Here is a 15,346-nt window from a genome sequence, read left to right as displayed (position 1 = left end):
AATGTTTATAAATGCAGATTGATCTAACTGGTATGATTTAAACACCTGAATTCAATAATTAAGAGGCATGTCCCAATACTTTTGTCTCGGGGCGCTGCTATGGATTCTGGGCCCCCTCAGTAGAAATCACATTTGGGCCCCCCCTCCCTCGCCGGGTCCTTGGAATCGTCCTAACCTTCCCCCCACCCCGTTTCGGCACCCCTGCTTTTGTCCATATAGTGTACAATAACAAAAAAATGGTGAAATAAAAATATTTTTTAAAAATCAAAAATGTATATTGACTTTTAATTTAAAAAATTGTGTTTGAATTTTTACAGTAATGAGAATTTAGTCAGCAGATGTGCTAAGATAAAATCTTTTTATTTTATTTTATGACCAAAATGCTTTTTTTATGAGATTCAACTTTATAATAATTACTTTTGTAGGAATAATTCAGAGACCATGGTCATGAACCCACCAGAGGTCCCTAAACAAAAAGAAAAACAAGGTTTCTTTAGAGCCATAAAGAAGAAAAAGAAGAAGTCACAGCCGGTAAGAATGTCCTGTTCATTACTATTAATTCATTTACTCATTACATTTCCCGTTACTCTCAATAATGGTATTGAAATGCAGTAAGAATATAGTAATGCCTTAGCCAGGAGACAAATAGTTGTATCTCGGCCGAATATTGTTCTATCCTAACAAACCACACATCAATGGAAAGCTTATTTGTGACCCTGGACCACAAAACCAGTCTTAAGTCGCTGGGGTATATTTGTAGAAATTTTTTTGCACCCTCAGATTCCAGATTTTCAAATAGTTGTACCTCAGCCAAATATTGTCCTATCCTAACAAACCATACATCAATGGAAAGTTTATTTATTCAGCTTTCAGATTATGCATAAATCACAATTTCGAAAAATTGACCCTTATGACTGGTTTTGTGGTCCATGGTCACATTTGACATGTATGTATTATGTGTTGCTTAGCTGCTGTGTTGTGTCCTTGTATGTCTGTCTGCTAGTCATTGAACTTAAATTATATATTTTTACACAAAACAATAGTCTAGGATAGAAGAATACTGTCTCTCTTTTTCAATAAAATTGATAGGCGAGCTTTCACCTCATGGTGTCTATTCAGTCATCTCAATCAACATGTAGGTGACCAGTGCAAAAAGAAAGGTGAAATGGGCGTATCATCCCAAAAAGCAGGCTGTCCATTTGTACTTTTGTACGATTAGTGCCCGACAGAATTCAACAGAGACTCTCAGTGCAGTTCAGTGCCTTCAGTTGCATTTCCCCATAATAGCCATATGGAGACCATTACAGACCCGAGCAGCATGTGTGTGGCAAAATCTGCCTCTACTGTGCTCTGTCCACAAATATTGAGCCAGAGGACCGTATGTTCATCTGCTGTATTCAACAACAAAAGATGTTTGGTGTTAATAGAATGAGCCACTGGGGTTTTGTGCGTCTTATATTGCAGACGGACGGCAACGCAGGAAGGAACCCGAGCATCAAGAAAAGCCTTTTCCCCCTCTTTAACTCAAAGAATAGCTTAAAGCATAACTCTTCTGTCAAAGTGCTCCCTGTTGTCCCGCAGCCCATGGTATTGCTCGCATAAAACCGCACCGCTTTACCAAATAAACACATCTCCATTGCATGTCATGCTAAATGTATAGGTGTTCCATGACTGGATGTCTTTTTGTCATTTTTATATAGTTGTCGTTAGTGTTATTATTTGTATTTATTTTTTTGCCAGAGCCATTTTTCCAGATCTACGTTTAAACATTTTAATCAAATCAATCACTTGATATGCAAATTATTTTGTCAAATTAATTTAGTTTATTTAATTTGCTCAGAAATATAGAAATACAATATAGTATTGCAATATATATATTTCTAAATATATTATTATTATTATTATATATTTTAGTTCTTAGTTATTTATTTTTTTATTTATATTATATTATGCTGTATTTGCTAAGAAAAAATGCATGAATCATTTTACACATCAAAAAATATTATTATTAGATCATTAATTGGGTTGATGTGTAAATTAATATATAAAATTTTAATTTACAGCCAAAGTAAAACTCTTCTTAAACTGCTCTTTAAGCCGAATGCATCTTTGCACACAACACATTTTATTTATGATCTCAATTGCTGGTAGAACAAACAACAGAAACGTTGATAATGAATGACGAACCAAGATTAGGTATTTTTATATATACTGATGTAACAGATCTGGTTCTGTGTGATTTATGATTTACATCACTGTTTAGTTTACTGCCAGCATCGCAAAAGCATCAGCATGTGTTCTGTTAGATGCATGGACCCCATAACCGTCTTTAGCAGCACCTGCTCAAAGAGGATGCACGTTTTCTCATTTACCATTCTCTGAACCTGGGAAAGAGTAGGAGAAGTGGTCCAAATGTTTTCACACCCTCTGTCTTCTGTACACAAACTCTCACATTTTTTGGTACAAAAGGTCAGAAACTGGGCACGTCCTGAAACACTCGGCTCTTTATCTATCTTCAATAATTCGTCCTCTCCGGATACAGTTGCAAAAGTCATTGGAATGAAAAATAATGTTCTTTTTAGCAGCATCATATGACCCCTTTAAATGGTTTCCATCTTAAACAAATGCATGCCATGAACTGGTTAAAAGGGCAATATTTCTGCACGTTTCCAGTCTGCTGGCCTAATGCACGTGATTATGGGTGAACTTTTGTTTGGATGGGAGATTTATTGTACATAAATTCCAGTATTCAGTTGGTTTCACTGGTTTTGTGGTTTGATCTGTGTCAGGTTCCTAGTGAGGCCCAGCAAGACCAGCTAGTGATACAAAGACCAGTCAAATCCTCGTCTCATCACAGCAGTCGACACCGCAACCGAGATCGTGACCGGGAACGTGACCTGGAAAGGGACCGGGAGCGTGACCGCGATCGAAACCGCGAGAGGGATCGTGACCGGGACAACACTTGGCCGCCTGAAAAGCAGACAGATGTGCAGCCTCAGGTAAAAAAAAAAAAAACTTCAGATGAACTGATAGTAAAATCTCCTTGTTTGTTCCTATTAATTTTGAAGGTGTTATTTAATATAACTACATTAGCATCCACAAAAACGTTCTGTTTATGTCGGTGGCCATAGCCTTGTGGGTAGCGTGCTGACATATAACGCCGTTGTGCTTCGGACGTCCCGAGTTCGAGTCCCAGCTCACGGACCTTTCCCGATCCCATCCCCACTCTCTCTCCCTCATCAATTCCTGTCTAAAATACTGTCCTATCCTAAAAAAAAAAAAGGCAAAAAAACTGTTCTGTTTATTCTAAGCCCATGCTGCAGTTTTGTTGTCAGCTGCTTTAAATGCAGAGCTCTTTAAAGCAGGATGGATTCTGATTTGCTGTCAGTGATTTTATTATTTTATCTGGAAAAAAATTGTTTTGAAAGTGACTCCTGGACTAATTCTCACAGGATTAAGACGATTATTAAAACTTTATAGTTATCGTATTCTAGTTAGTATCTTTGGTGAGAATGGGCCTTTATGCTCACCAAGGCTGCCTTTATTTGATCAAAAATACAATCAATCCAGTAATATTGTGAAATATTTTTACAATTTTAAATAACTGTTTTCTATTTTAATCTATTTGAAAATGCAATTTATTCCTGTGATGCAAAGCCTAATTTTCAGCATTCATTACTCCAGTCTTAAGTGACACATGATTCTTCAGAAATCATACTAATATGCTGATTTGCTGCTCAAAAACATTTATTATTGTTATCAATGTTGAAAACAGTTGTGCTGCTTAATATTTGTGGAAACCATGATGTGATGTTTTTAGAAAGAGAACAGCATTTATTTGAAATGTAACTTTACTGTCACTTTTGATGCATTCAATGCATCCTGGCTGAATTTTCCTAAAAAAACAACCTTTTTATCTTATGATTGCACACAGACATGCATTATTAATCTTGCTTTCCTATTGCAGAACCAGCCTCTGAAGTCCCTGCGGAAGCTCCTACACCTCTCTTCTCCTGCTACGTCCAATCAGCCCCCACCTCCCGATCGCTCGGCAGAACTGCGCTTCCAGCCCCTCCCTAACCCCCCTTCCAAAGGAAACCTGAACGAGGCCAGAGGGCTCCCACCGGGCAGCGTCACCCCCAATACCAAGAGCCGCAAACCCCACAACTACCCTCTGCCAGGGCAGATCGAGTCCAGCTGGCATGTTTCCGCACTGAATCGGGCCGAGGGCGTGCCGTACCCAGACCAAATGGCAAACAAAGGTGGGCAGAACGGTATCGGCTTTACCAGAGCCGCCCGCGCAAGAATGCCGAACCTCAACGATTTGAAAGAAACGGCTCTTTAGAGGAGGAAGGCCCACTAGTGGCCTCTAATGTACTCGGTTTCTCCTTTTCCTTCCTGGCTACCTATGGAATGCTATTGTTCATACAGTGGTACACAATGCCACTTCTGGCCAGAAGGTGGCAATAGTTATGTCTCAGATTTGTTTTTTAAAGCATCCACATTTGATAGAATTTGTATTCTTGTTCATTACACCTGGGTTCAGTTTTCTGTTGAATATATCTTATTGACGATGATATGAATCTATGTATTTGTATATGGAAACTTAGGGATGGGGGACAACAAAAAAATCTGTGGAATTGTAAGAGCTTTAGTTTATACACAAGAGAATGTATAAATATTTAATGTGTAATAATTCTATATTTCATGGAGATTATTTAATGAATTATTGGTGTGTTAATAGTTACAATGTACAGAGTGCATTTTATGGTTGTAACAAAAGTACTTTATTGTTTCTGAATTATTTTCCTCTTTACCGAACATTGTTTTCTGATATGAATTCTCAGTGCAGACTATAGGTCAATATTCCACACTGTCTCATACCGCAGGTTATTAAATCAGTCGATTATTGAATCATCACTATTTAAAACATACGACAGCATATCAGCAACTACTGATGCTTCCTAACCAGGTTCTGTGTTACTTTTCATGCGAGACCATTAAATCCACGTCCCATGATGGCTATTTGTCTCACTTTACCCATAGCCCGTGTCTTACAGTGTTTCTCCACTTCCCATGAGCTTGGCATTCAAAACCTCACACATTGGGATCAGAGAGTGCTGGTTTTTAGCAGGAGATCATTAGAGCCCAGATCCCCGAAGAGCTGGATTTCCTGTGAATAATGAATTTCAACTGAGGCCCCCGGGGCCTCACCGTGTCTCCCTCTGCGATCTAAACCCCACCAGCTGGTGAATAAGTGTGACTTTGCCTGTGGCACAAGCGATGGCTTACAAGGTTGTGTGAGTTAAGTCTGTATCTCCATCCCGACGTGACTTTTGCACGTGCGCATGATTCTTTTAACAAACCGAATAACTGGCGGGTTTAGTTTAACAGCATGTTTTTGAAGAGATAAAAGCATTGTCTCGGGACCTGGTAAAAGGGTTTCAAAGACGTAATGCAGTTATTGATCTGTTAGCGGGGAAGTCAGGTGGGAGATGCAATGAGATTTTTGAGCGGCCTCTGAAATGCAGCACATTTTCATTCAGGCTTTCAGTGTTTGCTTTAGATTTATTCCATTGTTTCGTTAAATTCTATTCTACTAATATAGATTGAAATGAGATGGGTATAAAATATGCAAAATAGCTATATTAAGAGTTCCAGGCATTTGAATACCAATGCAAACAGAGCAATATATCATGACTTTGAGGTGAATTTATCATCCTTCATAGAGTTGCTTCGGAGTATTACATTTTTTATTCATCCACATATTCATCATCATGACAGGCACTTTGATTAACAACTGAAGTTTCTCACTAAATCCCTCCCCCCCAATGATAGTGACAGGGCATTTTCATTTTAATAACTCTAGTGAAATGTGTCCTTGAATATTTTTCGGGAAAAATTTTTTTTAATTTTTTTTATTAGTATTGTTTGTCAATGGTGCACTTTAAACAGACATTTCACAGGTGTTTGTGTTGATATGGTGTTTGATTAAAACAGAACTTTGTATCTATCTAATCTTCTACCTTACCTACCTACAGTATATGAGCTCTGTCTTTCACAGGACTGGATTTGAAACTTTTATGTTCAAGTTACACATTCAAATACAGTCTATACAGTATTTTTGACATTTACATCATGTTGTTTTTTTTTAATCTGTTCTCATTTCTATCTTTGATTCTGTTGTCTCAGCGCTATTTCAATGTGTTATGCATAATGAAGTTAATTTTCAGTAACATCTTGAACTATTTGTATTCCATACATCTTACTTCAAATATCTGACATCTGTTAAACGTTTTCTTGGTTAAACTGCCATGCAATAACAAACTGTTGATTTTTGTCTTGTAGGAAGAGATGAGAGTTTCGCAAAGTTTAAAAGTCTCTTTCTGGAACCTCTTGTTTCCTTGTTGCATATTTTCAGGTTAATATTAGTGACGTGAAACACTTTGTTCCTGAGTAATGTGGTCTGCCTGTTTGAAAGGCAGAGTATTACAATGTGATTCCATCACTCCTGGACTAACACCTTGTCCATAAACGCTCTGACATGCTTTAATCTGCAGTACATTGGCACAGTCTGTCTCTGCAGTGCCAGGTAATCCCCCCATCAGCCAGCTGTTAGGACTGCCAAGATAAATAGTTTGGCTGTGGCCAGCTGCGGTGAGGTCGTCTGTGAGTGGTAATCTATGAACAGCCTTGTTAACCTGCTACAAAACCTACATCTGCAGCATGTAGAATGTCGCCGATTCTGGTTTGCCAAGCCCTCTTCTTTTATTTTTAATGTTATGATTTTTTTCCTCATAAAAAAAACAACTGATGTGGAATCATGCTAACAAAAGATCAGAGAAAAATCTACCAGTTCCCCATCCCAGAGTACAAAATGAATTCGAAAGCTAGTTTTAAGCACTAAAATACAAACCTGACCTTCGAAGGGCTGCGTCTACCAACATTTGTCAAAATGAAGCCTGATAGTCGTGTAATATAGAGTGAATAGATAACACTGTTTTTAGAGTTTGGGGTCAGTCTGTTTTTTTGTTTTTGAAGAAGAAGGAATTCATATTTTATTTAGGATGCAATAAAATGATCAAAAGTGACAGTAAAGACATTTAAAAAAGACATTTTAAACATTGATAAAAAAATAATAATAATATATGTTTCCTGAGCACCAAATCAGTATATTAGAAAGATTTTCTGAAGGATATTGCGACAATTAAGACTGAAGTAATGACTGCTGAAAATTTTGCTTTATTATCACATGAACAAATTGCATTTTAAAATGTATAGAAAACAGTTGAAATTGTAATAATATTTTACAATATTACTGTTTTTACTGTATTTTTGAACAAATAAATGCAGCCTTGGTGAGCATAAGACCCTTCGTTCAAAAACCTTACCAACTCCAAACTTTTAAACGGTAATATAGCTGAATCTATTCTCTGTGTATATTCTCTCTTGAATACAGGATGATGTTGTAGCCATTTGGATTTTGATTTTAAAATGACACTGACAAATTGTGTCCCACTTTACTTCTGTTCACCGTATATATGGACTGAATGAGCTGCCTTAAATGCATGTTGAAGGATATTTTGAAGGTGATTTAGAGTGCTACTTGGTTCGTTGCCATATTGAAGTATACCTGCAGGTACTGACAACTCATCTGTCATGGTTTAAAAGCCATAGACAGCTTGTCTTATATTGGCTTGTAGCATCTATCATCCAAAGAGGATGCCTGTTAGCTTTCAAATGTCTGAGCTGTTGAATGCAGGGATATAAACATTCAGGTTCATCCCCAGAAGTGCACGGAATAGATGAAATATATTGGACATCTTCACTGATTCTCATATTTGTTCATTTTCTGTGGCGTGGCAATGACTAGAAGCTGTATCCTCTTAGAATGTAATGTTTAACTTTTTTTTTTTTCTTCTTTCAGTTTACCATTGGTCAAATGTTTATATATGCATAAGAATGTAAGTCTTTAGCTCAAATAAGGCCCAGTGGTCAGCTGCATCTTTCATGGTTATCAAAAAACAGGTCTCTCTTTTCTACTTTAGACATTTTATAATGTTTATTCCACCTTTAAGTATTGAAATTGCTGCCACTTTTTCGTCTAAAGCAGTTGACGTGCCAACTAAAGCCATTGTGAAGTCATGCAAGGCCAAAAGTTTACAATCTATCAGGAACAAGAGTTTATTCTGTCAGATGAGCATCTGTCCTATGAGTTCACAGACATATCTGATATTCTTTTTTTTTTTTGCGGACTTTTGAGTCTGTCATAGAATGTACTTAGAAAGACATGTTTTGTTTAAATGTTAAGACTGTTCCTATTAGATGTAGAACTGTTTGAATCCTGTTTGCTGAATTGAGAACATGATCCATCCCTAAATTGTGTCCTTACCCCTTCTGCTTGTCAGGATTGTTGTCAAAAATCCAACCGATCAGGATGTGACTTCCATTTAGACAACAGCCATCATTTTGGTTACATCTTTAAGTTCCACACAGAATCTGCACATTTCTTCACATTTTCCTCACATTTGTGACGCATTTTGGCTTTTAAATGTTGCTTTGAATTACCATTAAGAGTCTAGTATTCTTAGTTTTATTTAAAACACACTTTCATATTTATTTCCGCCCCAAAATCAGCACAGATAAAAGTGCAGATTCCGTCTGGGCCTTCATCTATCCAATTAATTGAGTCTGTAAACTGAAAGTTATTTGCTTATATAACTTTATTCACCAATGCACAAGATTGATCTCAAACGTAATCAGCACCACTCACTCAGCACTTTGTCTATGTCTTTTGTGAAGACTATTTGTCTGTATGTTCTCTTTAGGGTACAAGTGGGAAACAGCACCCTAACGTTTAATTTAAGTCCAGGCATGTCTGACTCCAACAGCATTTATAATGTATATTCTGCTGTAATTAATAACAATTAAAACAATGTCTACCCAACTATGTTCCAGCATGCATCATTTCATTGCAAACACCTGCCAAGATATAAAAACCCATGTCTTTGAGATCATTAATAAAAGAAAACAACGAAGACCTGTACATAACAAAAGGATAATTTATCATGAGCCACATTAGCAGCAACTACAGAAGAAAAATGAACAAAGAAACTTGTTTCTCCATCAAATGGCATATTGTATGTAGTGATTTGCATCAACAGATTGCTGGGGAAGTTGAATTGAGTTAATTGCATGCACTGAACCATTAACTGGGTCACAGAAGGTGACCACCCGGCTTTATAATTTGGGATCATTTGGCAATTTCTCTCTTTTTTTAACAGACAAGGGTCGGACTGGGATGTGAACAATTTCAAACTAGCTTTCAGCAGCAAAGGGAGGAGCTTTGAGATGAAGGGCATTAGATAAGGCCATTAGTGCTCTGTGGATTACAGTAATCCAGCCCCTTTAATATCAGTGCGGTGGTCCACCACTCGAAAAATAAACCATCATGGAGTACAGACTGCCGAACATGTTACTGTTAGCCATCCTGCTGATGTCTGAAGGTATGTGTCAATTTCACAATAGTAGCAGAAATTTTCAATTTAATCAGATTTATTTTGGATTTAATCAGATTTCATTCTTGATTAAAGACAAAGAAAAAATGTTAACGTCAAATAAAGATGATAGTGAATGTTAAATGTTAATAAAACATATCCCACCTGAATTACAATTTCTTGCTCTTTTACTCTTCCACATTTTGTCCAGGTTTTTTTGGGCTGCAAGCGCAAGAGGTAATTAAATGCATTTGATATTGATACCAGAGACAATTAAAAGTGAAATATTGATGACAATGTTCATATGTGCTTAGGATGGCGAGGGCAACGACACATGGGCTGGGAAAACCTGCAAGTGTGACTGTGATTCCTCTAGCAAGTTGCTTTCCAAAGGTTCTTCATCAAGTAGGGGACAGGAGATGGACTGCATTCCAGGTAAGAAAGAGAAAGAGACTTTAAGAAATATGGATTCAAAGAATCACATTGCTGGTTTTTTTTATTTTCTAAACTGTAATAAGCACTTATCGTAACCTGAATGTGAGGGTTTGTAGGCTTTGTCCTGGTTTGGACGAACTCCACTCTGCCACTATGAAGTATTTTGGTTCAAAATGTGTCAAACAAATATATAATGAATCAGCTTTCTTTTAGATAGTGTTGTTTTTATTGGCTTTATTGTGAATCAAATACCACTCAAATCCGTTTTGTCAGGAGAGCGAAATTTGTGAATGGGGCTTTGCGCTAACTTTGACTCTTTGGGAACTGAGATGGATGGATTTAGTTAGCGCTAGCTGGTGCCCTTTGGAAACAGAAGGCAGGACATGTGCGAATGAGCTGGCTCCCGGACAAGCCCTCGCCTGCAGTGGCACAGAAAGTCATTAATCATTTGGTTGCAGCTTCACCTGGGCCATTGGCACACCACCACAGGGCAGATATGCTCCATTAACACAGAGCAGCTTGCTTTCTCAGTCCTCAGAGACTGATGTGTTAGAATCAAATGAAAGGGAGGAAAGTTGAGGAAAAAAATAAAGACGGAGCAAGAATCAGAGATGGACCGGATGCTTGTTCATAATCCCATTATGTTGAGAGTTCCCGAGATTACCATGACTAGAATAGGACCTGCCAATCAAACCGTTGACCATTAAAAGGAATCGTTCACCCAAAAAATTAAGATCATTTATGTCATTCCAAATCTATATGACTTACTGTGCAAGAATGTTGGGAACCAAAGAGATGCAGTTCCCATTGTATTTTTTGACCATGGAAGTTAATGGGAACCAAAACTGTTTGGTTACCGATATTCTTCAAATGACGATGAGCAAATTTAAATTAAATTTTTAGGGTGGACTTTCCCGTTAAGTGTTGATTTTGCAGAGATTTTTTTTTTTAAAGATAATTCATGATTTTGATTCAGAATGCATTCATTTTCATTTGATTTGATCAAAACCGGAAGTTGGCATGTCAAAAAGAACATCCTAAATCCTGGAAAAGTGGGACTGTTATGTAAAAACACTGATGTAGGACTGGAGCTTAAGTGTGGAACGTGACCATCTGTCAACCTAAAGTCTTAATGGATGTTGATCTTTCACTATGGGGAACTAAAACTTTTGGGATTGCGAAGTCACGAGCAGAAGAGTGGAAGCACGGAATTACAGAGCTGCCAGATTAATGCTTTGTCCATTTCTCTTTAACACAACACGACAAAGAAATCTCTCTGATTGCGTGACTAATGTTTCATTAAGCCCCCTGTCAGACATTTTAGAAATCCTGCAGGCTTTTGTTGAATATTCCTGCTCATAGATTTGTGTTATTTGGAACTGCCTGTAGTCAGAAAGCCTGGTTTGATCCAAACTGACAGAGATGCATATTTATAGTTTTACTTCAAATTATATGCAAAGCTAAATATTAACCACATTCTCAATTTACTGTCCAGAGTGTCCCTACCATACGCCCCTGGGTTTCGAGGCAGGATCGGTGACTTCAGATCAGATCAGCTGCTCTAATGAAGACGAGTACACAGGCTGGTTCTCCTCATGGGTTCCAAGCAAAGCAAGGCTCAACAACCAAGGATTTGGGTGAGTTCTCTGAAATATTGCTAATTATGGCAGCTGTTGAAACAGAAGTCATGAGTTTCAGTTAAAAGAGTCAATTAGCTTTTTTTTTTTTTGATAGACATTGGATTTTTTTTAACTATATAAGGCTAATGTGCATTAGCATGATTTTTAAGTATGAATTAATTTAGTACTGACAGATTTACAGATTTTATTGCAGATTCCACATATCTCAAACTCTTTCATATCCATTGAAATAATATTACAAAAAAACTCGTAAGTATATATAAATAAAGAATTACACTACAGTTTAAACTTTTGGGATCATTATGATTTTTTAAATAAATTAATACTTTTATTCAGCAAGGACATTAAATATTGTAATGATTTCTGAATTATCATTTGTCAATGAAGACTGGAGTAATGGCTGCTGAATATTCAGCTTTGCCATGATAAATTACATTTTAAAATGTATTAAAATAGAAAACAGTTCTTTTAAATTGTAATATTTTACAGTATTACTGTTTTACTGTATTTTTGATCAAATGAATGCAGCCTTTGAGAGCATAAGAGACTTATTTCAAAAACTTTAAGAAATCTTACAAACCCCAAACTTTTAGTGTAGTATTATTGAAACAATCTTGATAAACAGTTTTGGGTATTTCAATCTTAAGGAGCCTTGGTCTATGCGATCTGTGATTTTCTTTTGCATTTATAGATTATTCTCTCCTCTCCTAGGTGTGCCTGGCTGTCTAAATTCCAGGATACCAACCAGTGGCTTCAGATTGACCTGAAGGAGGTCAAAGTGGTTTCTGGTATCCTGACCCAGGGCCGCTGTGACTCTGATGAGTGGATTACTAAGTACACTATGCAGTACCGCACCAATGAGAAGCTCAACTGGATCTACTACAAAGACCAAACTGGAAACAACAGGGTAAGACGACAAACAGCCCATCCTGGAATAATAAGGATTGCTATTCCTTTTAAAGTATTGCACAAATATTGTTTTTTCCTCAGGTATTCTATGGAAACTCTGACCGCTCTTCCACAGTCCAGAACCTGCTGCGTCCATCTATCGTAGCACGTTACATCCGCATCCTCCCTCTCGGCTGGCACACTCGTATCGCCATCCGCATGGAGCTGCTACTTTGCATGAATAAATGCACCTGATCTGGAACATGTCAGCAAAGCCATACCCAACTACTTCCTGTTCCACCTCTTTTCTTGTGTCACAATATGCCAAAGTGAATATCATTGCCCAATCATTGCACTCAATTCATTTATTTGTATTCTCTGGTATTCTTCAAGGAAGAAATGATCATTAGCATGTGTTACATTTACATTTATTTGTGTTCAATGTTGCATATAAAGCCCTTTTTTCATGTTATGTTGTATTCATTATATGAAGTTTGTTGCTTTGGCAAATCAGACTTAAAGGTTTTGCTTATCTGGAGAGAGGTGGGAGATCTCATGGAGTGTTGTATTATTGTGTGTTCTAATGTGGTTTGTGATGGTGATGTAGCATGTTTCATTCCCACAGTTTTGACCAAATCCCTTTTTGTATTTACTATGAGCCTACATTGTTTAATTGTGTTTGTGCACTTACCTGAGAAACAATGCCTTTAAATAAAGGAAGTCTCTCTCTGTACCTTGTATACTTTGGTTGTATAATATATTCACTCTCAAGTTGGACAAAAATAATAAAATATAATAAATATTAATATATTAAAAATAACTGTAGTAAGGGGAGCATGTGGTAAAGGCCCTTTGTGTATCAATACACGCATGGGATGATCCAATGTATTATTAGAGGAAATCAAATTAATTTGCTAATACTAAATTTAAATTTTATTTCAAATGAAGTAATCTAATTTCATAAAAATACATCTGATATAGCTTTTAATGATTCGCTTGTATATAAGATAATTTAATTCTACTCAAGAGGTGATGTCAAAAAAAAAGGGATGTTTGAAATGTGATAATTATTTCAAAATAACTTAAATATGCCTCAGGGGTATTTTGCCCTATTTCAGAAGGGGTCATCTTACCCAAGGTTTCTCACTTCACTCAAAAAAATAAAATAAAATAATTTTCCCCCAATGTCTAAATGAATTACTGTGTCCATGAATTAGGCTATCCGTCAACAAGCATAAAAACATGATATTCTGTTATATAAGTTTCCCAGAAAACTGTACATTAACTATCAAATGACATCATCTAAACTGTTCAGATGAAATAAATCTGACAAATGCTGATTAGAAAATATGCTCTTGCTACAAATTTTTGAGTCGAGTGCGTGCGCATGCGCTTCAAGTCAGATTAAGGAGGCATGCACCTGCTTGTTAGTCATTAGGGGATTGATTAGACATACCTTAAATTGTAGTTTCGCTTCAGCGACTGTTGTTTACACACTCTTCTGATCATCATGAAAGCTCCTAGCCTTAAAAGCAAGCGGTGCACGTCACCCAGAAGTTCCATATCAAGAACCAGAGGACACGCTGCGTTCAGGTACACAGTCCGACAACAGGTGTGTTTTATAGATCCAGTAACTATAACTAAAGAACAAAAGTTGAAAAATGTACGTAAAATGATTGCATATGAAAACAACTGGCTTTCATGCCCAGGTCAATCAGACGGCAGTGGGACGCGTTCATGAGTCCACGGGCGTAAGCAGATATTTGCTGCAGAGAATGGGGTCAGAGGCCGCGCGTCTCTCGTGTTTCAGCCGCCACAGAGCCATCACGCGGAGGGAGATCCTGGAGGCCTGGGATCAGCTGAGACGCCGCAGAAACTCCGCTGCACTGGCAGGCGCTTGAGTCTTTTTAATAGACGCTTTTAATGTATCTATTTTAATCGATCTGTAAATATTTAATTGTTGAAATAAAAGCCTTTTGTTAAAATGGTGAGCCTTTGTTTATTATAGTCTATGCTGATTTGTGACATAATCTTTATAACCTTTATGAGAACTGTTTAACACATTCTGTAGTGTCATAGAATTAATGCCGGCAGATTTTAACTCCTCTTCTAACAGCCATATAACCAGATAGTTAGAAACTATAGATTCCTAAATCTGACATACCTCCATTTGGCTTAGTGTCTTTTCTTTTAGCTTTGTTTTTCTTTTTAGCTTTTGCTTGTCCGCCCATTGTTGTTAGATAAAATTTATGTCACTTTTAATACAGAGAAAAATACTTCTCCAATAGAGGTGCGTTCACTTGCCAGCGTGAAAGTACGCATGGGCCAAAATGTATTTAAACAATCTTCTTTTGATGTTTAATGGCGGTTGGCAAACCAGATTTTGGTGCATATTCCGCCACCTACTGGGATTGAGTGTGAGGCGATACCAAGGGAAATGCTAATTCAAAACAAAAAAAATTCTTCTACCTGTATTTTATTATATACATTTGTTCTTTTCAGAAAATTAATAAGAGCTTTATAACCTTTATGAGAACTGTTTAACACATTCTGTAGTGTCATAGAATTAATGCCGGCAGATTTTAACTCCTCTTTTAAAGGGGTCATATGATGCGATTTAAATTTTACCTTTCTCTTTGGAGTGTTACAAGCTCTTGGTGCATAAAGAAGATCTGTAAAGTTGCAAAGACTAAAGTCTCAAATCCAAAGAGATATTCTTTATAAAACTTAAAAGAGTCAGCCACGCCTACCTAAAACGGCTCGTTCTAACATGCAGTGTGGGAAGATTTGCATAACGCAGCCCAAATGTTCAGGCAAAGAAAGAAGGCGTATTCTCGCTGTAGTATTGTTGTTGCCGCCACCGCTATGTCAGGCAGATTTTAATTC

At 37.1% G+C, this 15,346-nt stretch overlaps 2 protein-coding genes across 2 annotated transcripts; both read left to right on the top strand.

Annotated features, from left to right (window-relative positions):
- Positions 1-430: 430 nt before the first annotated feature.
- LOC107751130 (MARVEL domain-containing protein 3-like) lies at positions 431-5,383 on the top strand. Its single transcript, XM_016566745.1, has 4 exons — positions 431-531; positions 1,465-1,587; positions 2,790-2,999; positions 3,968-5,383. Exons 1-4 carry the CDS (start codon positions 442-444, stop codon positions 4,343-4,345), a joined length of 801 nt encoding a protein of 266 aa, XP_016422231.1. The 5' UTR covers positions 431-441; the 3' UTR covers positions 4,346-5,383.
- A 4,006-nt stretch (positions 5,384-9,389) lies between these two features.
- rs1a (retinoschisin 1a) lies at positions 9,390-13,198 on the top strand. Its single transcript, XM_016566746.1, has 6 exons — positions 9,390-9,506; positions 9,709-9,734; positions 9,812-9,932; positions 11,428-11,569; positions 12,284-12,479; positions 12,563-13,198. The coding sequence occupies exons 1-6, from the start codon at positions 9,452-9,454 to the stop codon at positions 12,713-12,715; spliced, it is 693 nt and encodes a 230-aa protein (XP_016422232.1). The 5' UTR covers positions 9,390-9,451; the 3' UTR covers positions 12,716-13,198.
- Positions 13,199-15,346: the final 2,148 nt, after the last annotated feature.

Source organism: Sinocyclocheilus rhinocerous, unplaced genomic scaffold (assembly GCF_001515625.1).
Source record: "Sinocyclocheilus rhinocerous isolate Xijiao unplaced genomic scaffold, SAMN03320098_v1.1 scaffold1413, whole genome shotgun sequence".
Classification (NCBI taxonomy): Eukaryota; Metazoa; Chordata; class Actinopteri; order Cypriniformes; family Cyprinidae; genus Sinocyclocheilus; species Sinocyclocheilus rhinocerous.
The sequence above is the reverse complement of the archived record's forward strand: the minus strand, read 5'-3'. Positions and strand labels throughout refer to the sequence as shown.

Bases quoted from the DNA above. Each gene is read 5' to 3' on its own strand.
- LOC107751130 (XM_016566745.1), top strand. From the start codon at position 442: ATGGTCATGAACCCACCAGAGGTCCCTAAACAAAAAGAAAAACAAGGT. The intron at 532-1,464 runs GTAAGAATGTCC...CTTATATTGCAG, and splicing joins AAAAGAAGAAGTCACAGCCG to ACGGACGGCAACGCAGGAAG. The intron at 1,588-2,789 runs GTATTGCTCGCA...GATCTGTGTCAG, and splicing joins CTGTTGTCCCGCAGCCCATG to GTTCCTAGTGAGGCCCAGCA.
- rs1a (XM_016566746.1), top strand. From the start codon at position 9,452: ATGGAGTACAGACTGCCGAACATGTTACTGTTAGCCATCCTGCTGATG. The intron at 9,735-9,811 runs GTAATTAAATGC...ATATGTGCTTAG, and splicing joins TTGGGCTGCAAGCGCAAGAG to GATGGCGAGGGCAACGACAC. The intron at 11,570-12,283 runs GTGAGTTCTCTG...CTCCTCTCCTAG, and splicing joins CTCAACAACCAAGGATTTGG to GTGTGCCTGGCTGTCTAAAT.